This window comes from Oryza glaberrima, chromosome 3 (assembly GCF_000147395.1).
Source record: "Oryza glaberrima chromosome 3, OglaRS2, whole genome shotgun sequence".
In the NCBI taxonomy this organism is placed as follows: domain Eukaryota; kingdom Viridiplantae; phylum Streptophyta; class Magnoliopsida; order Poales; family Poaceae; genus Oryza; species Oryza glaberrima.
This window is the reverse complement of record NC_068328.1, coordinates 5,669,411-5,696,733: the sequence shown is the minus strand read 5'-3', so window position 1 is coordinate 5,696,733 and position 27,323 is coordinate 5,669,411. Positions and strand designations below refer to the sequence as shown.

The 27,323-nt window shown below is 44.9% G+C and overlaps 4 protein-coding genes across 6 annotated transcripts; 3 read left to right on the top strand and 1 right to left on the bottom strand.

Moving 5' to 3' along the window:
* The first annotated feature begins 226 nt into the window (after positions 1–226).
* Positions 227–13,140, top strand: LOC127765202 (uncharacterized). 3 transcript variants are annotated; one of them, XR_008016094.1, is made up of 6 exons: positions 227–498; positions 758–1,421; positions 1,809–2,364; positions 2,515–4,240; positions 4,756–5,035; positions 12,564–13,140. XR_008016094.1 is itself a non-coding variant. In XM_052290053.1 (6 exons), the coding sequence occupies exons 2-6, from the start codon at positions 794–796 to the stop codon at positions 4,783–4,785; spliced, it is 2,868 nt and encodes a 955-aa protein (XP_052146013.1). In that variant the 5' UTR covers positions 227–498; positions 758–793; the 3' UTR covers positions 4,786–5,230. The 3 variants fall into 3 exon arrangements, 2 of the variants coding, with proteins under 2 accessions (XP_052146013.1, XP_052146011.1); XM_052290053.1 differs by lacking the exon at positions 12,564–13,140 and having other exon boundaries at positions 1,809–1,940; positions 2,013–2,364; positions 4,756–5,230; XM_052290051.1 differs by lacking the exon at positions 12,564–13,140 and having other exon boundaries at positions 4,756–5,230.
* Positions 8,099–11,995, bottom strand: LOC127765203 (26S proteasome non-ATPase regulatory subunit 13 homolog B-like). The gene is made up of 6 exons (XM_052290054.1): positions 11,705–11,995; positions 10,711–11,157; positions 10,517–10,597; positions 9,615–9,811; positions 9,420–9,519; positions 8,099–8,688 (listed from the first exon to the last, which is right to left on the bottom strand). The coding sequence occupies exons 1-6, from the start codon at positions 11,849–11,851 to the stop codon at positions 8,503–8,505; spliced, it is 1,158 nt and encodes a 385-aa protein (XP_052146014.1). The 5' UTR covers positions 11,852–11,995; the 3' UTR covers positions 8,099–8,502.
* A 984-nt stretch (positions 13,141–14,124) lies between the features above and the next one.
* LOC127768898 (digalactosyldiacylglycerol synthase 2, chloroplastic-like) lies at positions 14,125–17,669 on the top strand. Its single transcript, XM_052294565.1, has 5 exons — positions 14,125–14,515; positions 14,858–15,193; positions 15,661–15,927; positions 16,214–16,563; positions 16,900–17,669. The coding sequence occupies exons 2-5, from the start codon at positions 14,912–14,914 to the stop codon at positions 17,429–17,431; spliced, it is 1,431 nt and encodes a 476-aa protein (XP_052150525.1). The 5' UTR covers positions 14,125–14,515; positions 14,858–14,911; the 3' UTR covers positions 17,432–17,669.
* Positions 17,670–21,669: 4,000 nt separating this feature from the next.
* LOC127766488 (ninja-family protein MODD) lies at positions 21,670–26,973 on the top strand. The gene is made up of 4 exons (XM_052291528.1): positions 21,670–21,819; positions 21,952–22,432; positions 25,360–25,734; positions 26,364–26,973. The coding sequence occupies exons 2-4, from the start codon at positions 22,018–22,020 to the stop codon at positions 26,777–26,779; spliced, it is 1,206 nt and encodes a 401-aa protein (XP_052147488.1). The 5' UTR covers positions 21,670–21,819; positions 21,952–22,017; the 3' UTR covers positions 26,780–26,973.
* The last annotated feature ends 350 nt before the right edge of the window (positions 26,974–27,323 follow it).

The following is a 27,323-nucleotide window of genomic DNA, read 5'->3' as shown; positions in this document are numbered from 1 at the left end:
TCCTGAAAGAAAAGATTATCTTTTTGAACTTCGAAAGAAAAAAAAACGCAGTACAGTACCAGTAGTACTGTATTTTTATCTCTCTACCTTTATTCCTCCCTTCGTACTTTCGTAGCCAGCCAGAGAAAAATCTGGACCGTGCATTCCCTTCTCCAACGGCCCAGATCTCTCCTCCCACGCAGATTCCACCTCCCCGTTTGTTCGCTCCAGTGCTTCGCACAAGCAAGCGCACGCACGCACGCGCGGCTCTCTCTCCTCCCCCTCTCTCTCCCCTTCACCTCCGCACCCAACAATGGCGCAGCCAGAGAAGGTCTCGTAATCCAAAGCCGCCCGCCTCGAATCCCCTCGTGCAGCCGCCGCCGCCGCTCGATCCCCGCGGCGTCGCGCGGGGTCACCGGAGGAGAGCCGCCTAACAAGCCCCTCGCGAGCCCCCTGGGGGGATTCTGCTCCAGCCGGAAGGAATCCGCGGTGGAAGGCCGCCTTCGAACTCGCGGAGAGGTATATCTATTTCTCGGAGCCTCGATCCTCCTGTTGAGTGGTGGCTCCCATTTATGTAGCGCGGTTTCTACGGGTGTTTCGATCCTTGTTCGATTTGATCTAGGGTTTTGGTTAGGGGGGGGGGGGGGGGGGGTATTGGTTGGTTAATCGCGTTGTTGGTGGTGTGAGTTTTTATTCATATATTATTCGGTTAGTGTGATTTTTGTGCAGCATATAGTAGCGGACTAGCGGGTGCTTATGATTGGCAGCGATTTTGCAGGAGATTTTGCCCGAGGGTTTCGATTCCGAGCTTGGGATGTACGGTCAGGGGGGGAACTTCAATCCGCAGTATCGGCATGCTGCGCCACCGCCGCCGCCGCAGCAAGCTGGGGTAACGGGTGGCTTCCCTCAGCAACCACTACCACCGCCGCCGCCGCGAATGGCACAGTATCCGCAGCCGCCAGCAATGGCGGCGCCGCCGCCTGGACCGTACCAGCACGGGATGCCACTGGTTCAGAACCAGGCCTACCCTTTTGCCCAGATGCATCAGATGCCAATGCTACCTCAGCAGAGGGGTTACGCCCAGATGCCAATGCCAGGGCCGCCATCGCAGCCGCCGCCTCCACAAGCTATGTATCAGGCCCATCCTCAGTATCCCATGCCAGGGTCTCTCCCTCCACCGCCGCCACGGCCACCAAGCTTTGCTCCAGAGAATGCGCTGCCACCATCTAGCCCCCCGCCTCCACCTCCCCCACCACCACCACCGTGTTCTCCACCTCCTGTGCCCTCTTCACCAACCGCTGCCCCCACAACTGGGCAGTCATGGAATTCAGAGCCAGAAAGAAAAGAAGGTGCCACTGCCACAGATGTTGGTCATGATGTCAAAACTGAGAAGGTGACGAATCAGCTAATTGTCTCTGATGACTCGGATATGGATATGGATGGTAAGCGAACCTACCCGTCTTCTGCCTCTCAACTGTACACTGTTAATTTGTCACAATTCTAAAAATTAGTCCTGCATGCTGCTCCACTCTGTATTTGTAGTCAAACTTTGTCTTACTTTGTGCATTTATTGGACATGCTTCCCATCTTATTCCTACCTGATATAATGATCACCACTGTTTCTTGCAAAAAGACTGGTATAATCCTCCTGTCATCAGAAATATTGTTGAATCTCCATCTGCAGGACAGTTTATATGATGATAAACTATTAATATTTATTTTCCCTTTTGTAGCTAAAGCACCAAACACTTTACTTCTCAATTGATATGATACCTTAACTCCTGTGTTAATCCACTGCTAGATATTTACTTTATCAAGTTAAATTTCAGCTGACGAGGACTCTCCATCAAGGGAACATGTCAGTCCAATCAATTCTTCATTTGCAACTGCTGAATGTACTGGAAATGTTAACACGCGAAAGCCTGCGTGTGATGTTTCTAACCTTGGCAAGGACAGTGGTGGTAAGGCTAAAACTACAAATGTAACTGATGAAGGTAGGAGCACATTCCAACTAATTCAAGGCTATGCCTCAGATGACAGTGAAGATGAGGATGGTGCTGGTGCTGTCAGCAACCTTGTGCCATTGACTGAAAATAATAAGCCTGTTCATTCAATTGGTACAAATCCTGATATTGGCCATCAACTCCTTACTGAAGCTGCTCCTTGCACTGAGAGAAGTTTGGAGGATCGAGAGCATCAACTCATGAGTAAGAGCAATCCAGTGAAACATGATTCAGATGAACTTGGACATCCAGTCAAAGAAGATTTAAGTGGCAATGATTCTGATAGAGGGCAACAGACTAGAAGACATGGCAGGAGCCAATGGAAACGAAGCCGTGGCCAGTCACCTCAGGGCAGGAGGAGCTGTAGCCCTCTGTCCCAAAGGTACCAAACCTTGTACCTTGCCTTCAACTTAAATTGGTGCATCAATTTATCTCCACAAATTGGAACTCTATTTGTTTTAGATTTTTATATGTCATCCAGTTTGCACAAGTGACCCCCTATGGGAGTCTAAGAACCTTAAATTTCTTTCAGTTTATCATCTGGAAGGCAAAGCAATTCTCCACTTGCTAAGCGGGCTAATCTACTCGAGAGCAAATCACCAGATGGAGTGGGTCAGACTTTCAGGGCACAACCTGGCGTCAAGCTTGGTATAAGCAAGGATGGATTCTACAACGACAAACATGATTCCCCTGTAAAAGTTGCCACTCCCTTTGATATTCATCCTGCTGGAGGGCACATTTCAGGAGATAGAATATCTGAGCAAGATGGCCTGATGGGAACAAAGAAGTTTAATGGTTCTCCAGATGATATAGATTGTAATGAGAAAACGAATGATGCATCTGTTGGTTCCTTTGGACCACATGGTCATGGTGCAGTTTTAACTTGTGGACCTTCTCAATCAGTTGCTTCTTCTGCAAATGGTTCTGATCCTCATAAGATGCAAAGGTCAGGCGGTGCATCAATACCTCAATCAGACATGGATAAATCATCTCTGGGTGCTCATCAAAGTCTTTCGAGTCAACCTCCAGGAATCTCGTTTGCAACAGTACATGCTACGGAGAAGAATATGATGTGTGATGTGCTCCAACCTCATTCTCAGAATTTATGTCCTCCTGGACAGATGCCATCTGGTTTGAGACCAGCTCATATACCATCCTCAAATATAACCCCACTCCCAGGGCAACAGTTACTTTCGACTCCAGAATTTCCTCAGATGCACTTCCAGCCTAATGTTATGGCACCAGCTAATGAGTTTCTGCAGAGTCAGATGCAAACCTATCCTGCACCAGATCTGCCTCATCCTAGGCCATTGGATTTCCATCCTCATACTCTCCAGCCAGTTGTCCCTCCTCATCAGCAGCCTGCTGCCATGGTTCAGTCCTCTTTCCAAAGATTCACACCAAATCTACCAGGAAGTACTGAATTTGGTGCTATATCTGATACTGATCTGCCTAAATCATCTATCAAGCCCCACTACAACCCTTTTGCGTCTACCTTTGAACAAACAGATCCGACTCTAAATATTGGCTGTGATGTTATCCCAAATCCAGTTGGGTCTGCTTCAACAAAAGCAGCAGAACACGCGAATGCACTGTCACCTTTTGGTCTGTCGGTTCCTGGATCTGGAACTCATGTGCGTGAGAATTCTGCGGAAGTTGTTTCCAGTCGGCAAAAGCAGCCTCATCGTGAATTCACTTCTAGTGCTCCCTATGATCCACTGCTCGACAGTATTGAACCCTCAAGCAGTTCAATCAACAAAATGGATCTTGGTCGAGAGGCAAATCTGAGTGCTAGCAATCATAATGCATCTAAAATTGTGAACATAGAAGTGGAGAGTAAAAATATGCATGGCCTGGGGCTTGTTGCTGAATCGGAAGTTGAAGAATTTGGAGAGGTGGCAGCAGATACTGAAGCAGGTGTTGTGGATAATTTAAGTCCTGAGCCCTTGGGTGCAAAAGACTGGAGCTCAGATATGCCCGGTGATATTGACAATGATGAATCGGTGGATAAAAATAAGAGGACTAAGGATTCCAGATCAATGAAGCTATTTAAGGTTGCTATTGCAGATTTTGTTAAAGAAGTTCTTAAGCCATCATGGAGGCAGGGAAACATAAGTAGAGAGGCTTTCAAAACCATTGTCAAGAAAACAGTTGATAAGGTTTCTAGTTCTGTCCCTAACAATCATATTCCAAAAACGCCAGCCAAGATCAAGCAGTATGTCCAGTCCTCTCAAAAGAAAGTGACCAAACTTGTAATGGTATGTCCACGATTCTTCTGTAGCAATATTGATTACTTAGTTTGATATTCTGCAAATACTCTTCTGACCATATGTTGTAGTTCTCTATAATGGATTGTGTTTAGTAACTGATTCTTTTATGCGTGATATGTTAAGTATCTAAACAGTAAACACAAATTTTGGAGAAAAAACAATTGCGTGATAGTAGGGAACAAAAGTTGTGTGTTCTAGTCAACTTTGTGCTATTCAGTTCTTTGATGTTGTGTTTTGATTGGAGATGTCCTGGTATCTTTGTGCAAGGAGTCTTCCAGCCACTTAGTAATTGGTTTGTGAGTTTCAGTGTCATGTTGTAATATACACTATTAATTGAATAAACCAGGTTTATTTAGCTATTGAATAAATTTGAAAGCACAAGTACTTTCAAGATTGAAACATTCTGATTCTGGTGTATGATTTTTTTTAGTATATGCATATAACTCTACAGTTGAAGGATCCCCTGAGCCAATCCCCTGAGCCAATCTGTTTCTTTTATTCAGGGCTATGTTGACAAATATGTGAAGCTATAGTGGATCAGTAAATGGGACTATGAACTGGAGCAATCAGGATAGTGTCCTTTTCCTGTTGCAGAAATCGTGATGGGACTATGGACTATGAACAGCTCACACGAATCTGAGCTGTGCAATGGTATTTTGGATCATCAATTTGCAGTCTTTCAGCAGTAAGGGATTCCGGGTAATAGTTCTGCAGAAATGGATGTATTTATCAGAAAATCACGAGTTTACATTGGAACAATTGCTGCCTAGTCTTCATAGCCTTGTAAGATGTATCTTTGCTCCACTGTTTCTTTCTTTCTTTTCTTTTGAGTAGTTTGCTCTACTATTTCACCATCATTAGGCAAGTGATAGTAGAACGTTCTTTAATACTGACTGCATGAACGCATTGCTGAAAAGAATTATATTTCTTCAAGGTAAATGTAAATGATTTAATCTTATTGCTACTTCAATAGTTCAATGAACGTGTTCATGTCTGATTTAGCCAAAGATCTCCCTAAGACCCTACCGCCTTTGCTGGATGCTGGTTTGACCATTTGAACAATATAAAGCGACTTAAACTGCAGTTGGCTCAATCTTTCTAATGTATTGTTATATTTACATGTTACAAGTAATGAACACACACCAATTTGACAAATATTTCTCATGTTGAGCTACGTATGTTACCATCGTGAAGGGAATCGCATTGCAAGATTCTAGAGCATGGTGTTGGGCAGAGCCAGAGAGGAGGAATAAGTTCACTTAACGTCTGAGTTTAGATCACGTACTAAACCGCAATATAAGGGCAGTAGCAATAATGGTTTCCCAAACCGCCAGGGCTGGGTTACCGTGCCTCGGTGGTAAGCACGGTAACCGTTGCAAACCGTACGAAACCGAAACCGTGTAAAATTTATCAAAATTATTTTTTTAAAAAAAATATTTATGGAGGTTACCGCGGTTTTCTTTTTACCGTACCCCCGCGGTAAGCGCGGTTACCACGGTTACCGGTGGTTCTGCAAACCCTGGTAGTACCCATTTGAGGAACCTAAAAATGCCATATAGGCTATAGGTACCATGTCCAAATTTTGGTTCCCCACAGTACAAATGGTCTCATGGGTGACTTCAATTTTTTGTTTCAGCCCCTACTACTTTTGATTTCAACCCTCATGTTTTTTTCTCAATTTACAAAGAAGTAAAAATTTTACAGTGTACACCTTACAGTGGAGAAAATAATAAAAATCACAACCCCACCCAGGTACCCACCACCACTAGGTCCACAACCCTCTCCACTTTCCCCACCCACTCGGCGAGTTCACCAGCGACACCGCCGCCTCCCGCCTCTTCCCACCTCGGCGACGAACTCTGCTGTTGCCGGCCTTTCCCCACTCCCCATACCTTGGCAACGAACTCCGCCATCGGCGGCCTCTTCCATTAGAGCAGCGCAGGAGCTCGGCCTCCACCGGAGCTCGAGCGGATCCTACCTGGAGCTCGATGGTGCTACCCGAATCTCGCCCGGCGCGGGGTGGCGCTACCGGACATGGAGCTCGGCCTCCACCAAAGCTCGAGCATATCCGACCTACAGCTCGACGGCGCCGCCTAGATCTAGCCCGGTGCGGGGTGGCGCCGCCGGACATGGAGCTCGGTGGCGGATCGGGCGACGGATTGGTCTCTCTTATCCTCTGTTGCCGGCTCCTGTCCTCCTCAACGTCACACCACCATCCTCTCCCCTCTCACCTCTTCGGGCGCCGGATGCTCAAGCTCACTGCTCCTCCCCAACTCTCGCAGATCGGGGGGTGTGGAGCCGTGGAGGGGCTCAACGGTGACAACTGCGGGGTGGGGAACATGGAGCGTTGATCCAGTCTACTACCTCTCCCCCTCTCCGACGCGTTCTCTGACGAGGCCGAGTGTTCTTCAGTAGGACGCAATGGGTGAGCTAGAGCAATGGGGCCCCACCATCTCTTTCCTCCAAGTAAGCTATTCACTGACGTGGCGCGATGAGGTAACTCGCCACGTCCCTGCACTGTGAAGGGCCTAAGATGTTTAACTTGCAAAATCGGAGTGCACGAGGTCTTTGGATAGTATTGAGGTCGGTTTTAGATGATATGGCACTTACAATCAGGAAAAAGGAATAAAATACGATGGTGGAACTCACATGTCAGACAAAAAAAAACTACCCTTCTCTTCCCCCTCTCCCACTAACACGTCCTGACAGTGTGCTCCTGTCCCTCTATCTCCTTCCGCTGCCCCACCACTTAGCCACCTGTGGTGACAAACAGAGAGAGCTCGCGCATGCAAGGAAGTATCATCGCCTTCGCCCATCATGTTGGTATCCGCAACATTCGTTGGAGCAGGGGGGACCAGCCTCGTTCCTTGTCATGCTCGCTGTCGTGTTGGCTGTAGTGTGTGTGTGGGCGGCGTCGGGGATAGGCGGGAGGACGAAGGGCAGTGCTTCGTCACAATCAACACGCTCACCATGGCCATCGTGTTGTACCTCCTCGTTGGCGACCTCATCGGTATCGGCGTTGTCAATCATGGCAGGGTTGTCTCGAACACCTTCGTGGGCATGCTCCTAGCACTAGTGCTCTCTCTCTCTCTCTCTCTTCGTCGATGTTGTAGGAGGCTCACCGAGGGGCAGGACAAGCTTTCCTCCTCGGCGCCCCTCCCCCTCCCTGCGTTCAAAGCCTCCGTCGAAATCCACCGCCGCCGCAGAACCTCTTTTACCCCAAACTGGTCATGTGGCGGCTGCCGCGTGTTTGGACGAAGGTGCCATCCACATCATTGTGGTGGAAACAAAGGAAAATTCGATCCAAGAGGTTGGGGAGAGAGAGAGAGAGAGAGAGAGAGAGAGAGTGGGGGTTTGGGGATGGAATTTTCGAGCTTAGCTCTCCTCCCGTCAATCGCTGTCCTTCTCCCTGCTAGCCACCATCCTACCTTGGAGTCCATAGAAATGGGAATAGAGGGGAGGAAGTGAGAGATAAGGGCCCCTAACATGTAGGGTCCATGCTGATTCAGCGTTGTTGATTTCGATCAATTAGCCACGTCGGACAAAACCAGCCGCTATATTGTCATGGGACCTCCTGTACATTGGTTGGTTTTGTAAGTTAAGGAAGATGTTATATCTGGTATTGCAGTTTAAGAACAAAATTTGAACTAGTTGTCAAGATAAGAGCCTAAAGTGAACTAAGGGGGTGTTTGGGAGAGGGACTAAAGTTTAGTCGCTCTCCCAAACACCCCCTAATTCCGCTTGCTCAAATGCCAGCCCAATTTAAATTCTAAATGTGGCTCCCAAGAATGGTGGATTATGCGATTTTCCACCGAACATGCCAAAAGCACAATGAATTGCTCACGGTTTGCTTGTGTTCAGGGGAACATAACCTTTTCAACATAACGAAAATCAGTAAGATTTTCCTCCATCCATGTCCATCATATATGAGGAAAAGAATATGAAAATACCCGCTGAGTAACAATCTAAATCACACTGGGAAAAGAACTACAATGACACCCTACTGGTATGAAACTTTTGATCCGCTTGTGCTTTTCCCGTGATCAATGCATCAAGCTCCAGGCCTCAACGTCCAGAGGATTTAAAGAGAAATGAAATTACAGGTCCTGATCAATAGGGCGCCAGGGAAACGTTCAAGGCAACATGTTTTCATCACCCAGAAAACTACAGCCACCACAGCCAGATCATCTCTCTTTTCGCACCGCACCCTTGGTGACCAAGGCCATATAGCAAAAGGAAGGTTGGATAAGTTATGCAGCTACAAGATCAGGCGTCTCTGCCTCAACGGACAACAGGGTGGTATGCACTTTTCCAACCCACGCGTCCAACCGCTCGCGCAACGCCTTCACCTGTGGAATTCCAAGTACTCTAGGCTGGACCCATGACACGTGAACTGTGCTGTCCACCTCATCAATTATCCCCTCTATAAGATGAACCTGCAAAATGGGGGAATCATTAATAATTCTCTCATATTCCAATTTACTTTTAAATTGTATGGCAGTTGATGGCCTCATGGAAATACAGCACCCAGGCTCCATTAGCAACTAAATAGAAAACATCAGCATGGAGCTTTTGTAAGAAGCTGATAGCAGTGGCATTCTATCTTGGCTACCTATATATTCTGCCTTTCAGGGGCAGCATTATTATATACTATAATGTACTAACTGATGTAGAAAAGAACTGTAATGGAAGAAAAAGATGAGAACATCAACTAGGAATACTAGTTGATACATTGTGCAAACACTGAAGCCGTATAAGGTAAAAGCAATAGTAGCATGTAACAAGGAGAGACACAGGTTTGCTGTGATCAACAAACACAAATATATGAATCACATGTCTAGTTTAACTGACAACGCACACCCATAACTCACAACTAAAGATCACAAAACAAACCATCAGCAATTAAAAAAAAAGACAAGTTCACAAAGGGGAGGAATTGAAGGCAGTAATTATCAAATAATCACTATCCATATACAGCTGCCACATTAAAATGACAGAAGCATTAGAAGCATTCTAATGTCTAATCTTAAAAAACAATTTATGCACAACAAAACTAGATGTTTATGAATGGCATTCATGCATTGTCTATCCCAACAATGAATTAACATGATATTGGCATATTGCAAATAATATCTTATGAAAGATCGAATGTAAGAAATGCAATTACCGAGAGGCTCTTCATAAGAAGATATTCCACATCACTGATAGAAAGCTTAGTGCGCTCGGCTATAACACTTAATGGGATAGTTCTGTCTTCTGACGCCCGGCTACAACATGAAAAAGAACACAGGGCTTAGAAGGAAGAAAGGAAAAGGGGCAAGACATTTGTGGTGGCATAGAAAAGCAAGTAGCAAAGTTGTACCTAAAGATTATCTCCATCAGACATAGAATGTTGATCTTCTCTAGCAGTTTCCGTTCATTCTGCACCAAAGCTGGCTGAGCACTAAGAGCAGCATTGTGGACCCTACATAGTTCTTGGTAGAGAGCTAGGTTGCCGGTGTTGAATGCTTGTAACATATGATAGACCCACTCCACCTTGGTTCCAATAAGACTGTTGATCTAAGGATATAAAAATATAAACAACTTAAGACAGAGATGTACCAAATGACAACCATATATGCCGATATATAGATTTAGGGGCCATTCAATATTTCAATCCCATAAAGGCTACCTTGTGTCTGGAATTTTTTTGTTTGGTATCCACAAGTCAATATTGATTTTTCCATGCACAAAAAAGATGGTTTGCCATTAATTCATGCAAACTTAAGTTTATGCTATTTCAATTCAAGAAAATATGAAGTTTACATAATTATAATATAGTGGTTCACAATTACATCATTCAACATTCAGCAAAAAAGGATCAGGCATAGGATATTTCATCATTTTGATATGCTTTACACAATCAGTAGCATTTTATTGTGTCAATGTTAACTGCATACATTCAACTCATGAAATTTCTGCTGCCGATTTGGCAATAGATGTAAGTTACTGTGTACAAAACTCCAAAACTTAACTACCATAACATACACAGGTACCTTGGACGCCTTGCAGTTCTAGCAAGCATCAGATAAAAACAACTAATAAATAATTATCAGAACTGGCAGTTGTGAGTACCAGGAAAAGCCACATGTAATGTTTATATAGGCAAGCAGAGTTAAATTTAATCAAGCAATCAAGAAACACAAAAAAGTATGGATAAAACAAAGGTGGTACTACTAACTAGTGGCAACCAAAGAAATCATGCGTAAGCAAAGTCCAACTTACAATCGGGTGAGCTAACAATTCCCCAAAGTTGTAGATGTTATCACCAAGCAAGGCTGCAAGGGAGAGATCAAATGCCAAATCCTGACACAAGACAGCATCAAAGGGTAAACATAGATGCAAGATACATTATTAAAATAATGCGAGGAGGAAATGATTTTTTGTCATGTAATTGCATTGTTAACAATAGAACATACCAGTTTGAAAGACTCAGAGAGTGACTCTACAGTAGTGTAAGCTAGATACAGAAGGGCATTCTTGTAGAACTCAGCAAATTCTTGGCGAGCCTTATGGTACTGAGATGATATCCAGTAGAAGCTAGCATGAACTGTGGGATCAACATCAGTCATGCTATCTAGAGTAGATTTTCCTTCGTCCAAAAGTTTCTTGCACTCCTTCTGATTTCCCTTCTCCAGGTTAATCGCAGCGATTTGCATCTTGACGTAGAGAATGGGTTCATTGATGCGCAGGTCCTTTGTCTCGCGCAATTTCGTGATTACCCCCTCGAGGAAACTTATAGCAGCATCCTTGTCGGGGTACTGGCGCGAAGCGATGACCGCGAAATGCGCAAGTTTGAGAAGATTGATCTTCGTCTCGAAATCAGTGATGAAATTGTTGTAGAGCTGTATGAGGGTGTCACCCGTCTGTAGGAGAATGGATGCCGCTGTTAGAATTGCAAAAACGCAGAAGGCACAACACAGCAGTTACAAACCTAAGCAAGGTTCAAACAACAAGAGTAAATTTCACTTTGGGCATCTTTATCAACCAATATTTCACAACAGAGTAATGGACTAGGGTTAAGGCTTATCCTTTCACATAACATCACATATAATTAAAATCTTTTGCGCTTTGGACCACAGCTTATTCCCTGGTACCTCAATTTCCAGGTAGTGAAATCTGATCTTTAAATATTTCATATGCAAGTAATGAAACCCAAATATTTATCTTCGAATGTTCATATGTACTTTTCAAGGTTGAAACATGAGGTTTAAATCTCCACAAAGTGGCGGCCTGTTTGCGGCCGGATCGGTATCGAATTTAGGGCCCATCCAGTCCAACTAGGGTTCAAATCGAACTAGGCACGGTGGGTAGGGTTTGCGGCGAGATCCGTACGGGGGGGACAGCAGCTAACCTAACCAAGAACAAGAAGGCGCTTGCAAGAGAGGGTGAGGGGAGGAGGTGGTGGGAAACCTGCGCGGCGGGGAGCTGGAGGAAGTGGTCGAGCTTGAGGGTGAGCTGGTGCCAGAGCTTCCGCTGGTAGAGGTCGGCGAGGTCGGCGTACGGGTCGGCGAGCTCCGGCCGCGCCTCGCGCTGCGACTCGACGAACTGCAGCGCCATGGAGAAAAATCCCCCCACCCAGGAGTTGGTCGCTCGCTAGGGTTTGGAGAGGAGAGGAGAGGAGGCGAGAGGGGGATCTGCAGGCGCGGCGAGCGGAGGCGAACAACAAAGAGCAATCTCTTCTCTTTCCTTCTTTCTTGTAAGAGGAGGAAAGAGTAGGAGACGGAGACGGAGACGGAGAGAGAGAGATACTTTGCGTGGGCTGGGCTGATTGGTGCAGCTGCTGCCGGCCCGCACGAGGTCGGGCCTAGTGGGCCTTATAGGCCGAATAGTTTGTTAAGTCTGTTTTTATTGAGTGATCTTTTTTAAGATCATGTTTATTAGGTTCGCAACTTGTATTTAAAGGTTGTTTTGGGAATTTCTACTTGGTAATTTCAACTTATATTTGAAAATTTTCAATTCAAACTTTAAAAAAAAAAAATCAACTCCACCCAAAATTTGAAAACTTCGTATATTACCATCGTGACAAAGTGAATCTCAATGCTCCCTGCCATGTTGTTTGAAGTGATCTTACGCTGAATTTCTTTTTCATTTTCCCAACCTATCTCACTTGTTTTTCACGCCAAGTTTTTCAAACTACTAAACAATATGGTTTTTTTTAAAAAAATCTATACGAAAGTTACTTTAAAAATCATATTAATTTATTTTTCAAGTTTTTTAGGTTAATACTTAATTAATCATGCACTAATGTGTAATACCGTTTTTCATGTAGGGAGGCAGGGGTGGAGCTAGAACGAAATGGATGAGGATTCCTCTTGCTTAATTTACTCTACTTTAGATCAAGTTTTAAGCTAATATGTGTGTGCCTAAGTTTGTATTAAGGGGGTGCACACATGGTGAAAATCGGTGAGTTATAACTAAAAATTTTTTTGACCGGATTCCTGGGCACCCCCTTCCATACTCTACCTCCGCCCCATCAGGGAGGTGGAGTTAACACAGTCTTAAGGTGGAGCCCAAGTGGCGTGCAAAAGTTTCTCTAGATTTGCAAGTGTTTGGGAAATTCACAGATGTGGGCTCTACATTTTCCTAAAAGTAAAGAAAAATAGAATTCCAAAACAACCTGAGTGCTGCTCACATAGGGTGTAGGAGAAACGAGAAAGGGATCGTATTCTTTTAAATGGAGTATTGCTTGAAGCTTGGCATAAACTCGAGTTTGGCTTAAAGCTAAGGCCAATCTAATGGGGTCAGGGTTGCAGTTGTGGTTACGTACCTCGCTATGGGTTTTTGACTTTATGCTATTCTCCCGGATACGTATTCTCAAATACCATCATTATAATATACTTAAGTTACTTGTCATCTGTACTCACTAGATTCTTTCTATTTTGCCACTTTTAACTACCAACTCAGCAACTTGAGATGAGAATGACTTTATTGCACCATCTCTTCCTTCTTTCGTTCATCTCTACTTTGTGTATGAACTTGTCTTCTCTCTCCATTCGTCCCTCTCTAGCATGCCGAAGAGCCTATCGACATTAGCGTTGGCGCCATCCATGACACCTCGATGAGGAAGTTAAGTAGGCCCCAGGTGGCAGAGCTACTTGAGAGCATAGTATTCATCGTCTAGATTGGCATGCTGGCGGCAGTTGTTGCGGCGACAGTCCCTTTTCCTTGGCATCGTCGGCAGTCGATGAAGAAGGGGAAGGGTAGAGCCGCGACGAGGTCCTTGTCAACCCTGCAGTCACCATCCCTAACAAGGTGTGGCTCAGGTTGATTCCTTGATCGACGATCACTGCTCGGGGATCCGACCTAGATCTAAGCGATCGTCCCTCACAAGTCCACATAGGGAAAAAGTGACGACGTCGATAGCGCAGGGGAAGAGCAGAGAGAAAGGGACAACTGGTGCTTGTAGGCGGAAAGCTTGTCCGCGTGCATGACCTTGTCGAAGCTGGAGCAACTCGTTGACCAAAGGGAGTGGAGTTTGAAAGGGTGGGAGAGAACAGATAAAGGATAATTAGATCTTTTGTTACACGGTTGGCTGAGCTAGCAAGAAAAATGGCAAAATAGCAACAATCTAGTGGGTCCGATGGCAAATAAATAAAGTTGTTTGGTAAGATGGTATTCGAGAATATGTCGCTGAGAAATATGGCAAATAGTCCAAGATCCCCCTAGCTACTTCCTTCTCCTTCGTGCGTGTTTTAGCGTGTAACTGCTTCGTGCTGGCTTTTTCTTTCTATAAACGTTTGATGAATTCTGAAACAGCTGGAAGAGCAAGTTTGCTGGCAAGGTAGTATAGGGATATTCCACCCGGGCTAGAGCATCGCATTCGCATATATCGGCGCTAGACGCCTTCACCATCGTAGCGTGCCACCAGCAATTTCCGCAGCCAGCAGCCAGCATCCGCAGAAGTCCCCAATCCGTCCAAGCTCCAACAACGCTGGGGAGTGTGGCCCCGCCTGGCCCCCACCAGCTCCACCCACCGAGGCACACGCTGCGGCTGCGCGAGCAGGGCCCAGGTGACGGCCGCCCGCACGCACACGACACGACACCAACGACGCGACGCTTCCCCTTTCCCCCCCTCCTCCGCCGTTCGCCTCCACCCCCCACCCACTCCACCGTCCCCGCTCTCCCCCCATTGCCGCCACCGCCTGCGACGGCCGCGAGCTCATCCCGAGACGACGTCTCTAGCTAGCATCGAGCGTTCTTTCTCTCCTCGGGCTCTCGTTGGTAAGCCCTCGATTCCGGTTTCCTCCTGCTTCTCCTCCAACCTGCCCCTCAGATTAGTCGCCAGTTTGTTCCTCGTTAGTTCTTGCAGTAATTATAGTGCTAAGCTCCGGTTGTCCGTCGGCAATACGCCGGTAGTCCATGCACCAGTCTCGTTTTCATGGGTTTTGTTGTTTGCAGCAGGCATACCCCTGTTTCGCTAGCTCAATCAATCATTTCATTGCCACTATTTTTTTTGTTTTACTTTGTATTTAACGAGTACTTGCATCTATGAAACAAACTTCACACAAATTTGATGCTCATCAGGTTCTTAGTTCCACCTTCTTTTGTGTTTTTTTTGTTCAGTTGAGATAAGGCAAATCAAGAGAGCAAAATTTTGGTGGTACATGTGGTGATTCTATGTCGACAAGGCGTCATCTTGCAGTATTTACCACTGCAAGCCTCCCATGGATGACAGGAACGGCCATCAACCCGTTGTTCCGGGCGGCCTATCTTGCAAAGGATGGGGATAGGGAGGTCACCTTGGTAATCCCCTGGCTTTCTCTGAGGGACCAAGAATTGGTTTACCCGAATAAGATTGTGTTCGGTTCGCCTTTGGAGCATGAGGCCTATGTTCGTCGCTGGATTGAGGAGAGGATCAGTTTCAGACCTTCCTTCAGCATCAAATTCTACCCTGCGAAGGTACATTGATATATTAACGCAAAGAGTTCATTAACCATTTAACCCTGGAATTCTCTATTCTTTGTGAGATTTTCTTTTAGGTGGTTCTGTACTTGATATATCAAGTTCTCTATACTTTGTGGGATTTTCTTTTAGGTACATTGATTTATCAAGTTCTCTACAATACTATTGTCTTCTATTTTACTTGGAAAATAAAATCGAGTCAAATTGGTTAAATATTTACCGTTGATTGAACCTGATTACCTTACCATGGAGTTATGGTTAACCTGGGTCAGTTTTGTCAGAAACTCAACCCCCTTTCAGGTTTCAGCCAACTTTAAAAAAATGCAGCTCAATACAGATGATGTGGTGCATATACCATTTTTATTTGCACTGTTAGCTTCCATCTAGTAATACTCATATTTATATCTTTTTTTTGCTTTAGGGATTTTCAAGACAATTAATACCCTTTTTTCTTTATGATGCAGTTCTCTAAAGAACTGAGAAGTATTCTACCTGTTGGAGATATCACAGAATGTATTCCAGATGAAGTGGCTGATGTTGCTGTTCTGGAAGAACCTGAACATCTCAATTGGTACCACCATGGGCGCAAATGGAAAAATAAGTTCAGGCGAGTGATAGGTGTGGTTCACACAAATTATATAGCATATGTGAAAAGAGAAAAGAATGGACAAGCGATTGCCTGTTTCATGAAGTACATGAACACCTGGGTTACCCGGATTTATTGCCACAAGGTAACATCAACACCATATATAACAACAGTGAAGATCCCAAGAATTATGGTGATTAATCTGAGGATGCATTTTGCCCATTTAATTTATGTTCCAATTTTACATGGCGTCTTGATGGAAATGAAAAATACAAGAGACATGTCTTTTCAGATTTTTCTGTCTGAATGCATCTGGTTGTTTTGGCTTATGCTCTATTACATATTTATTGAATTTGAAGAACCCCAAACTCCCATAATCATCATGTCCTTATTAAAGCATGCAATACTGACTTTTGTTGATTTTAGAACAGATTATCAGATTGTCAGGTGCCACCCAAGATCTTCCCAGATCTGTTGTGTGCAATGTCCATGGCGTGAATCCAAAATTTCTTGAGGTAGGTAAACTAAAGTTGAAGCAGCTGCGGAATGGGGAAATAGCCTTCACAAAAGGGGCATACTATATTGGGAAGATGGTGTGGAGTAAAGGATACAGGGAACTTCTTGACCTGCTGTCCAAATATCAGAGCAAGTTGGTGGGTTTGGAAGTAGATTTATATGGTAGCGGAGAAGATTCCGACGAAGTTCGAAAATCTGCAGAACTTCTGAGTTTGGCCGTGAAGGTTCACCCAGGACGTGATCATGCAGATCCCCTGTTCCATGAGTGAGTTCTCTTATTGTTCAAAAACTTCCTTCCGTCTTCTTAATTATTTGAATGAACATGAGCGTACAACTAGACAAGTTTAACCAGCTACTTTTTTCATTGTTGTTCAAAAATGAGTTTGAGGGTTACATATCATTATAATTCATTGCAACAATGCAAGGTTACTGAACTAAACAAAACTTTGAACACAGGCTACATAATGAGGTAAGACAAGAAACTGAGATGCTAAATCACCTAGGAATGCAATATAACTCATAATATATTTTTTCATCTATATTACATTCAGCATATGGCAATGGTTTGTGTGGATACTGAAACACTTCAATTTTCCAACAGCTATAAAGTATTCATCAACCCTAGCACAACAGATGTGGTCTGTACAACAACTGCCGAGGCCCTTGCAATGGGAAAGATTGTCATATGTGCCAATCACCCTTCAAACGAGTTCTTCAAGCAGTTCCCTAATTGCCGCACCTATGACAGTGGCGAGGAATTTGTACAACTAACGCTGGATGCTCTAGCAGAGCAGCCTGCTCCACTGACTGACATGCAGAGTTATGACCTATCTTGGGAGGCCGCGACCGAGAGATTCATGGAAGCCGCGGAGCTGAACCTTCCTATCTCAGCAGAACCAAGAATCCATCAAACATCCAAGGCCTCTCTCCCTGCTTTTATGAGGACTCGTAAACTGAAACAGAGCTTGGAGGATGCATCAGTTTACCTGCATCAAGCACTCTCAGGACTTGAAGTCACCCGTCGCGCCTTCGGTGCTGTTCCGAAGACGCTGCAACCTGATGAGCAGCTGTGCAACGATCTAGGTTTGGCTCCCGCCAAGAAAAAGAGGTTGAAATTGAAGCTGATGACCTGATGATGTAACTTCTCTTGAGCCCCTGATTGCATTGTGTCATTTCCTTTTCTGCACATTATATCCGAGGAGTATGTATGAATCCTAATGGAGGATCAGTGCATTTTCCATTAGTATGTTTACTTAGTTCAGGATGTAAATTACACTACAAATGTAAATTGGACTATTGGAGACTTTGGAGTACTAGTACTACTAACCTAGTGGCTTTATTGAAAATTTAAAACTGTGATGTGATTCTGCCCATCAGTGTCTTCTTAATGTAACAGTACTTCTGTACTTATCATCCTACATTGTGCGCTGGCAAATGCTTCTGAAGTTGAATTTCCACGGAACAGTATTATAAACTAGTGCTAGATCTTTCACCAATCTTTATTAATTTTCTACTACAAGGTTGCAATTTGCTTAAGAATAGTAACGTGCAAGTTAGTAGTACTATAGTATGCAATCATTAATTGCCTTGCAAGTTGCAGCATGGTTCCCACACACTCGTTTGCACTTGCAGAAAAGTTTGCAAGTTGACTCAGCCAGCAGAAACTTGTTAGCTGCTGCTTAAGGCTTTCTCTGGATTGAAGGAATTTTACAGAAATTTTGATCAATTCATGTAAAATTTCTGCGTGTGGTACAAAGGAGTAGGGAAAGATGCAACCGTCGCATGGTACGAAGCAGCTGCTAACAAGGCAACTGCACCGCAGATCGTACAGCGGTCAGTTAGCCTTTATTAACACCTACTCCATCCGTTCAAAAAAAAAAAAAGATAAATCATAAGTTTCCGTGCCCAACGTTTGACTATCCGTCCTATATAAAATTTTCTATAATTAGTATTTTCATTATTGTTAGATGATAAAACATGATTAATATTTTATGCGTGACTTGTCTTTTTAATTTTTTTATATTTTTTTAAATAAGATGGACGGTCAAACGTTGGATACGGAAATCCAAGGCTTGCCTTTTTTTTTTAACGGTGTGTAGCTATTGATTTCGTCCAAAACAACATCATTAGCTGGTGCTAGCGTGGAGATTATGGCGAGCTGTCACCACCAGAATGACTCTGTAGCGAAACAGGATGCATGCCATGCCAGGGCAAGTTCTGCATGGTGCACAACTATGCATGTACGTGCACGGCACTATCAGTGGATCGACTAGTAAATGATAGTACTATGCTCGTAATATAAGCAAAGTTTATATATGCGCAGAAGAATGCTATTGGAACAAGACAACACAGCACATTCAACTTGAGAACAATATAGGTGATGTTTGAAAAGCAGGGACTAAACTCACAAAAACATAAGTCTCTATAGAAGGGACTAAAATTTTTATGAGAGGGACTAATCCCTCCTTCCCAAACACCACCGTAACATCATTATTTGCTTGTACTATGCTACTGATTAGTTTGGCTCTGATTTGAACCTGATGTTTGTCGATTTAAATGTGTGGACGTGTCAATCTAAATTTTCGAACTCTCAATTTATCTTAGGTGTCATGCAGATCCAAATAGACTCCAACCGACTCGTGCTAACATTCATATCACAATAACACCTATATATCAATGGGACTCATATGTTAGTCACATAGAAGAAAATAAAGATATCGCATCTCTCTATCGCTAATCTATTGTAGGCGTCTCTCTAGCGAAAATATGTTTTTAATTTTATTTTTTATATGACTAACATATGGGTCTCACTGACACGTATACGTCACCATGGCATGTCACGTCAGCCTACGAAGCGGGTTGGTGCCTGTTTAGACCTATATGACACCCATCACAGGTTTAAGGACTTGAAAATGCATTTTGATAGTTTAGGGATGAAGATGACCGTACCTGCACAAATTTAGGAACCACCCGTACACTGTGCTCTTTGGATTTTAAGTTGTTTGGATTTCCCTTCTAAACACATAATTGTTGTATGGATTCCCATGCATTAGAGTTAGTATCTCACAACTGATTATTTTATGTACAAAAATTGAATATGACTATAATTATATCCAACAAGGCTAATTCGCGAACGCATTATGACCACATTACGACAAGCAGCTGGATTAGGGTTTGGGGTTAGGTAGAGGGAGGAAGCAGGGATATTCCTTAAGCTTAGAGGAGTGGCCGGGGAGGCGGTGTGCGGTAGGCAAGGATGGGCATCAAGGCGGTGGAGGCAAAGCAAACATGAGTGAGGGGAAGAGGGAAGGAGAGTGGGAGGCAGTCATCCAAGTGTGCCTCGCCGACATGTTGACGCGCCTTTCAACGGTGGCAAGGCCGAGTGGCGCCAACGGAAGGTGGTGGAGGTAGGGCACTGCATTGCGAGTAGGTCGAGCTTGATGGCATCGTTGGGAGATCGTCAAAGTAAAGTAGTAGCAGCACTACGTTATCAAAGAGGTCATTGTCTACTCATTCCCTCTCACCGTCTCTTCGTACAGATGTATTAGATGAGGATGAGAGGATGAGGTGGAGGGAAAGATAGGCCTTGAGCTGACATCACACGATGATGGCTGCACGTGGACCTCGTCGTCGTTTTTCATTCACGTATTGCTAGACACTCGAACGTGTGCGCATTAGACCCATCCAATTATATTTGCAACTGGAAAAGCACATTTGAGTACTAAAATAAATGGTTTTGGGCCTTCTTTTAAACACAATAACTTTATGGTATTTTCATGCATCAGAATATCAATAAAATTCCTCGGTTAAAAAGTCTCACTTAACACACCCCAAAATTCAACAATTAAGGCTATGTTTTTTTTATGTAAGTTGAGAACTACACATGTAAAACAGAGTAGTGGATAAACGCATGATTCATTAAGCATTAAAAACTTAAAATATATTAATATAAATTTGTAGAGCAACTTTCTTATAATATTTTTTTAAAAAACACATCGTCCCATAGTTTGGGGAGTGTGAGAAGTGATACAAATTGGAAAAGGAGAGAAAATAACACCGAGTACCAGTAGGCTGCAGTGGTTTATTTTTTAAAATAACGAGTAGTCGAGTATCAGTTCTACTTCCTCCGTCCTATTATAAGTGCAGCCATAATTTTCCGTGCGAAATTTTAACCGTCCGTTTTATTTAAAAAAAATTTGAAAAAAAGAGAACATAAGTCATGTATAAAATACTATTCATATTTTAACATCTTATAACAAAAAAAATACTAATTATAAAAAACAAATAAGACGGACAATCAAAATTAGACACGGAGAAATTATAGTTGCATCTATAATGAGATGGAGGGAGTGGTTCACTTCCTTTTCACGGAGCAATGAGATCACCTGATCGGCCTTAGCCAGTGTCGCGATCAGACCGACGTGGAGACGGCGACCGCGGCGCCCAGTAAAACCGTTTCCGGCCGCCCATTTCTTCTCCCCCCACGATCCTGACCGTCGGTCCAATCACGCCGGAGCCCGCGCGGGCAGAGAGAGCAGAGCCACCGCTTTTTTTTCCCGCGCCGAGACAGCGACGCGTCGGCCCCGCCGTATCCGCCTCTCCCGATCCTCCTGTCCCCCTACCCCCAGGTGGGCCCCACCCCGACGTGTCCAGGGCCGCGGCGCCCTCCGCCTCGTACGGTACGGCCCGGCCCGTGGGGCCCACCTCGTCGCAGCGGCCGGCGCGCGGCGGCCCTGTGGCGAGTCGACACGCGGCGGCGAGGCTCCGCCCCTCCTCCATGTGGGCAAGTTGGGCCGACCGGCCACTTGCCGGTGGGGTGTGGGCCCCCACGCGTGCGTGGCGCGAACGTGTCGCGGTCGGCGCGCCGGCGCACACGTGGCGGGCGGGAGGGGGTAGACGGTGTACGGTGTACCCTCGGGGGAGGCGCGGAGTGGGGCCCACGTGTCGGTGAGGAGGGGTGGGTGTGGATCGGGTGAGAAGAGGTGGAGGGGTAGTACGTACTACCTGAAAAAGGGTGGGGGCCACTGTGCAAGTTGGGTGACGCGGGGTGCACCTGACGACGTAGTAGTAGCAAGGACTGCAGGAGGTGAGAGGTGGTGGTCTTTTTTCTGATCTCGGCTCGGCTCCCCTCTATTTCAATTTCAAAGGCACGTGTCGGCTACGGCGATGCTCGGCTTGAGCCGTGAGCCCGAGCTGCGGTGTTTGTCCCGCCGCGGCCTGGTCAGCTTCGGCTCTCGGCTCCTCGCGAGGTGGCGCGCGAGCCGCGCCACGCGTCGTCGATGGGTCGACACGTGTCACGCGCCGCGTCCGGGGGTGTTTGCCGTTCCGACGAAACCCCACGCCCCAAAAGCGAAAGCGAGCCGACCCCGAAAAGGAGGATTTTTTTTTTTCCTTCCTCTCTCTCTCTCTCTCTCTCTCTCTTCTCCTCCTCCTCCTCCCTTCCCATCTCCGCCGCGGAGAGGCGCAGGCGAGGGCGCGCGTTCCCCGCAATGGCGGCCACCTAGTCCCTCAAGGAATCCTCGTAAGTCGCATCTTCCTCTCTCTCTCTCTCTCTCTCTCTCGCCGCGGCGGGCGGCAGCAATGGCGGATTACTCGCTCGGTCAGTTCTTGTCTCACCACCGTTGGTGTTCCCCTGTTTCTTGGTTCACGCCAGGCGCTTCTTCTTCTTCTTCTCGGATGCGAGAGCTTGCTGTGATTGCTGGCTAGCTAGCTTGCCGGAATGGAGGGCTTCTCGAGGGACTTGCTGTGCGGCATCGGCAAGGGAGGAGACGGGCCCCGCGGCGAGGTGAGGCCGCGCGTGGACATGGAGGCTGAGGAGGTGGAGCTCAACCTCGGGCTGTCGCTCGGCGGCCGGTTCGGGCTGGACAGGAGAGGGGAGAAGCTCGCCAGGTCGTCGTCGGTCGCGGCCATCTTGGCGGCGCCGACGGAGCCGTCGGCGCCGCCGTCCGGGCTCTTCAGGACGAGCTCGCTGCCGACCGTGGCCGCCGCGGAGGCGGCGAAAAAGCAGGGTGTGGATGAATTGAGCTGTCGCCGCCCGAGCGGCGGCGCGGAGGCGGAGCCCGCGGCGGCGAGGCTGCCATCGAGCGGGAGCCCGTCATCGGGCTCGTCGGACGGCGAAGGGCGCAGGCTTGAAGGTGCGTCATCGCTTCTCTCCATGGGGGCGTGTGCTATCTATCTATCTTTAGCTTTTATGATTTCATACCTAACCGATGTTAATTGCGATTCTTTGGTAATATATGCTGCTAATTATGCAAATTAGACACGAATTGTTTGGGTGAATTCAAGGTGAAATGCACATTGGGAAATGTGAAATTGCCCTGCCATATGTCATTTACCTGACGTCCTGGTGGTAAATAAAGTTTGGATTAGATGCTTGGGCGTTGGTCTTTGGCAAAGCTAATGAGATCTTCCATCACTGGTGCTTCCTCGTTAACACCGAGGACTGTAATTTCGATTTACAGCTTAAATTATCCAACAGTGAAATTCGTCTGTTTTACCCTTCTGGAAAAAAAAATTCTGTTTACAACTGTTGCTTCCATCATCTAAAAATGTGGTTGCTATCAGTATATAGTTTTTAGGATCGTGCTGCTGGCTTGGCAAGTCAGTTTCAGGATATCTGTTCTTGTCAAGTAGCCCTTTAAGTCACATGACACGCGCAAAAAGAATCTTAATGGGTATTCTTCCTTGTTCTGTAACTTTCTAATTTCACCTGCAGTAGACTTTCTTCAGTACTCCTTTTATAGGAACGCCTACAATCTTTTTAACCCAAAGGGTGAGGATGGGAATTAAGTAAATATGGATAACTGCTAGAATGGATAACTTTGTAGTGAACTGAATTCATAGATCTTATTCAACTAAGCAATCAGATTCAGCAAGCTTTTTTTTTTATCCGTGAAGATTATTACCACAGTTCAGTGACTAGTGGCAGGACACGTGGACGTGGTGCAGTGTTTACAGTGATGAACAAATGACGATAAGCACTCGAGATTAAGGAAAAATCATCTTTTATGTTTCTAGATTAAGGAAGACTAATTATGCTTTGCCTTTGCTCAATTCATAGAGACTCTTCCTCACATGAAAGAAACTTAACACTCAGTCATCAGCAGTTAGCAGAATTAGTTTGAGCCTGGGTAGCATGCATGGTAGAAATTGAAGAAGTCTTTCATACAACTAAGATCTGAAATAGTAATTAGATACAGAGTGGTTACTGGTTACCAAGTTTCTTCTAATACATAGTTTCTCTTATTACTTAATAATCGCACTACTTCAACAGCAGAAAGAAACGTGTCCTATGTGTGGATTCAAGTGTTAATTGGTTGCATGGCATTTTATTTCCAAGGGAGGTGTGAACACCATTTTGTTAACGTCAAGAACATATTTTTGATAATTTGAAAATTTTAAAAATGGTAGTTAAAGTAAAATATATGAATTTCAACTCTCAAATAGAAACTAGCTTTTTGGGGGAGGCATAATTTTTTTATGGTGAACTAATCACACCTCACTTCTTAGTCAATAATGATTTTGATCCTTGTAATGCAATCTATGTATGTATTCCTCTCATTAATGACAGCAAGCAAGAGCTTTACATAGACATTGAGTTACGTCTTTGGATGGATGTTGGTACCCTTTGTTAGTGGTAGCCTAACCTAATGCGGTGTTTATTTTGAAGCTTCCAGAAATAATACAAGATGTTCTATTAGCATATTAGCAACAAAGGACATCAGCAGATTTGTTTTTGTGTTACTCCGAATAACAGGTAGCAAATTCATGGTGGAAATGTACATGGAGCTCGCAAACATTGGCTAATTATGGAGCAATTCAAGTTGGGTTCAGCGACGGTTGATGTTAATTACATTTTGTTTCATTATCTAATATTTAACAACAATAATAGCAGGTGCAACAGCACAATGTACATATGTAGGTGTTGAATCAAGGTTGATGCTACCTGGGTAGCTAACTAGGCTTTAGACGCCAAGCCTCACAGGCAGCTAATAGCCCGTTAGTTGTCTTGTATTTTTCAAATTACCATATAGGTGTGATGATGTAAGAATGGAGCTTTACTCGCACATTGTGCACACTACATTTTAATGCTGCCATATATGATGAGATGAAACAAAAATAACATTAGAAGACATTCCTAAATTTTCCAATTCTAGTGCGATTTGGTACTAGAGTTTGCATGTTGCACGCCCTCCCCTTCCAACTTGTCACTAACTTCTGGTTCTGACATTGCATTAGGGCTGTGGACAGTAAGTAATCTGAACCTGCCCAGCATGAGCTCCTAGATGCATGTGAAATTGGTGAGCTGCAGGATAGGCAACTATCTCCTGCGGTCTGGGAGGATTCAGATATTACTTTACTACTGGTCTGGTTTAAGGGAAAACATACCATTTTTCCTAAGAAAAGTGAATTAGGAAGGATTGGTCGACAATAGTAAAGTCCATAGTTGGCGTCAATGGATGTAATTTCATTGTCGCGCGAAAGATGAAGACCCCTTGACTGTAACAACCTAGTGGACTTGCGTTCAAAACAGACGAGTTCGAAAGGTCGGTAGAGACAGCTCCTATCAACGGACAACTGTGAAAAACAAAAGATGGTGGAATGCAGCTATTCATGGAATTGGACCTTACTCTTGCTTATACACCAAGTGAAGTAGTGCTAGGAATGTTTCTAGAATCTAGAATCGTATTAGTAAAGCCTTATGCTCACATTGCTTTTGAAGTGTCTTGTTCTTCCCGTTCTAACCTATCGTTTAGCCAGACATGCCGATATATTGTTCTGGGCCTATTTTGTCATTGATGTTGGGCCAATTGTGGTCCGAACTCCAAACGCCAAATAAATTTGATCGGAGGGAGTACATTGCGTAGCTACGATATTACATATTTCCAAAAGAAAACAAAACATGCAAAGGGAGTACGATAAGAATGTTACCGAACAAATTTAGTTTAACCCATTTCTTTCGGGCAGTTTATCTCATATTCTGAAACTTACAGTTTTCTGTTTAATTTAGAATATAGCAGATTCCGGAACAGTTTAACTAACCATGTTTTCTCTTTCGTAGTGAATATGACAGACACTCTCATGAGAACAAGTTCACTCCCTGCCGGCATCGAGGATGAATGGAGGAAGCGAAAGGAGGCTCAGAGTCTGAAGCGACTCGAAGTGAAGAGGAAGAGAATTGAGAGGAGGAACTCTCTCACTTCCAACATTTCCAAAGAGGCTGTTGGGCAGATATTAGAGGAGATGAATGCAGGAGCTGAGAAAGTAGAAAGTTGCGATGATGTTGCTACAGGCAATAAGAAGACGGGAGGAAATGTGAACCATAGCAGTGATAGAAACCGCTGCACTGGACTTCCTCCAGTCCACCGTGCCACGTATACTCAACAACGTGGCAGTCTGTCCGGAATACCAACAAAGCATATTCCAGCTATGAAAGGTAAACCGCTTACGTTTTGTCGTTTTGCATTTGTTTTGTCATTTTGCATTAGTTTTGTCGTTTTGCATTATAGATACGTGAAAATATTTTCTTGTCAATCTAGCTTCAAGCATGATTGTTTGATATGATATTGCACTATTTTGTAGTTTCATGTTTTGTTCTTTATGCTTGTCACAACTTTTGCCCCTCCATTATGTTCATGTAGATCTCTCATGTCTGAGGGCTTTTAGATGCTCAATTTATTTATATTGCTCTCATTTGTGCGAGTTTCAAGTCGAATGTCTTGAATGTGAACTGGGCATGGATGGTTGGTGCCAGATACTGTTATGTTGTTAGCCGCTGTGCGCAATGTTTTTTTTCCTAACTGGCAGATCAACTAAAATAAATTATGTTGTAACAAATGCCTAATTTAGTGGCCTGGATTGCATGGCCCTGCCTCCGGTCAAAGGATGGAAACTACTTCCAGACTTGAAGTATGGAGGGTCCACACAAAACATGTATGACAAGGATCAATAGGTTATGTTATTAGATGAAAATATCAGCAATTGGTCATCCTTCCTTACTTCCTTACTTCCTTTCATGAGGTTTGCTTATGTTTCTCATTAAGGCCTGTTTGTCTGTCCTTCCAGGATCTGCTGATGCCGAAGAGCACAACGTTCCATCGGCCGCTACCGAGCACCGAAATGGAGCAGCCATAGCAACACCGCCATTTTCGGCACTGGCGGTGAGGGCAGTAGCTCTTGCTTCCAGGGGAGAGCAGCTGCGTGCTACAGGAAGAGTTGCGGCAAGAGCCAAGAGCATGGGAGATGTGGAGAGGATCATGATGCAGGAGATGCCATGCGTGTGCACCAAGGGGCTCCCCAATGGCAAGAGGGTTGAAGGCTTCCTGTACAAGTACAGGAAAGGCGAGGAGGTGAGGATTGTCTGTGTTTGCCATGGCAGCTTCCTGACCCCTGCTGAGTTTGTGAAGCACGCCGGAGGTGGAGATGTCGCGAACCCGCTTCGGCATATCGTCGTCAACCCTATCCCGCCATCCTTATACTGAACCTCTCTGTCAGCTCACTGCTGCTCTTGCAAGTGTTACTATAGCTTCAGTCAGCCCTTCACCTTAGCTTCAGAATTCAGTTCAGAGTAGAATCTGATTGTGAGACTTGTCTTAATGTTACAAGTGTTTATTATGCTAAGGAGACAGCGGGAGATTTGCTCCTGCTGACATAAAAAGTGGTTAACATGGCTCCATTGATCATTGTTAAATGGTTCCTGCAGCTGCTTTTGTTCATGCAGGTTGTGACAAATTCATCCTAGTGCAAGTTACTCTGGCAACAAAGATCTCCTGGACTCGTAGTATGTTCAAGCTACTACTTGCAAATTTCCCAGCCAGTCAGCAGCATGACCCATGGAGATAGGTCAAAATCCTGATACCGAATAACCACGGAAACCACCGACAAAAACCAATGAATTTCAGACAGATCTTTAAAAAAAATTGAAAGTATGATCAACCCAAATGCTACAAAGAATGATTGTAAAACACTAGATACGGCTAGTGCAGACAAATGCTACAAAGTATGATCAACCCAAAGGAGTGCACA

Bases quoted from the DNA above. Each gene is read 5' to 3' on its own strand.
- LOC127765202 (XM_052290051.1), top strand. From the start codon at position 794: ATGTACGGTCAGGGGGGGAACTTCAATCCGCAGTATCGGCATGCTGCG. The intron at 1,422-1,808 runs GTAAGCGAACCT...GTTAAATTTCAG, and splicing joins CTCGGATATGGATATGGATG to CTGACGAGGACTCTCCATCA. The intron at 2,365-2,514 runs GTACCAAACCTT...AATTTCTTTCAG, and splicing joins TGTAGCCCTCTGTCCCAAAG to TTTATCATCTGGAAGGCAAA.
- LOC127765203 (XM_052290054.1), bottom strand. From the start codon at position 11,851: ATGGCGCTGCAGTTCGTCGAGTCGCAGCGCGAGGCGCGGCCGGAGCTC. The intron at 11,158-11,704 runs GTTTCCCACCAC...ATTCTCCTACAG, and splicing joins TCCAGCTCCCCGCCGCGCAG to ACGGGTGACACCCTCATACA. The intron at 10,598-10,710 runs GTATGTTCTATT...GTCTTGTGTCAG, and splicing joins TCTCTGAGTCTTTCAAACTG to GATTTGGCATTTGATCTCTC.
- LOC127768898 (XM_052294565.1), top strand. From the start codon at position 14,912: ATGTCGACAAGGCGTCATCTTGCAGTATTTACCACTGCAAGCCTCCCA. The intron at 15,194-15,660 runs GTACATTGATAT...TTTATGATGCAG, and splicing joins TCAAATTCTACCCTGCGAAG to TTCTCTAAAGAACTGAGAAG. The intron at 16,564-16,899 runs GTGAGTTCTCTT...ATTTTCCAACAG, and splicing joins GCAGATCCCCTGTTCCATGA to CTATAAAGTATTCATCAACC.
- LOC127766488 (XM_052291528.1), top strand. From the start codon at position 22,018: ATGGAGGGCTTCTCGAGGGACTTGCTGTGCGGCATCGGCAAGGGAGGA. The intron at 22,433-25,359 runs GTGCGTCATCGC...TCTCTTTCGTAG, and splicing joins CGAAGGGCGCAGGCTTGAAG to TGAATATGACAGACACTCTC. The intron at 25,735-26,363 runs GTAAACCGCTTA...CTGTCCTTCCAG, and splicing joins GCATATTCCAGCTATGAAAG to GATCTGCTGATGCCGAAGAG.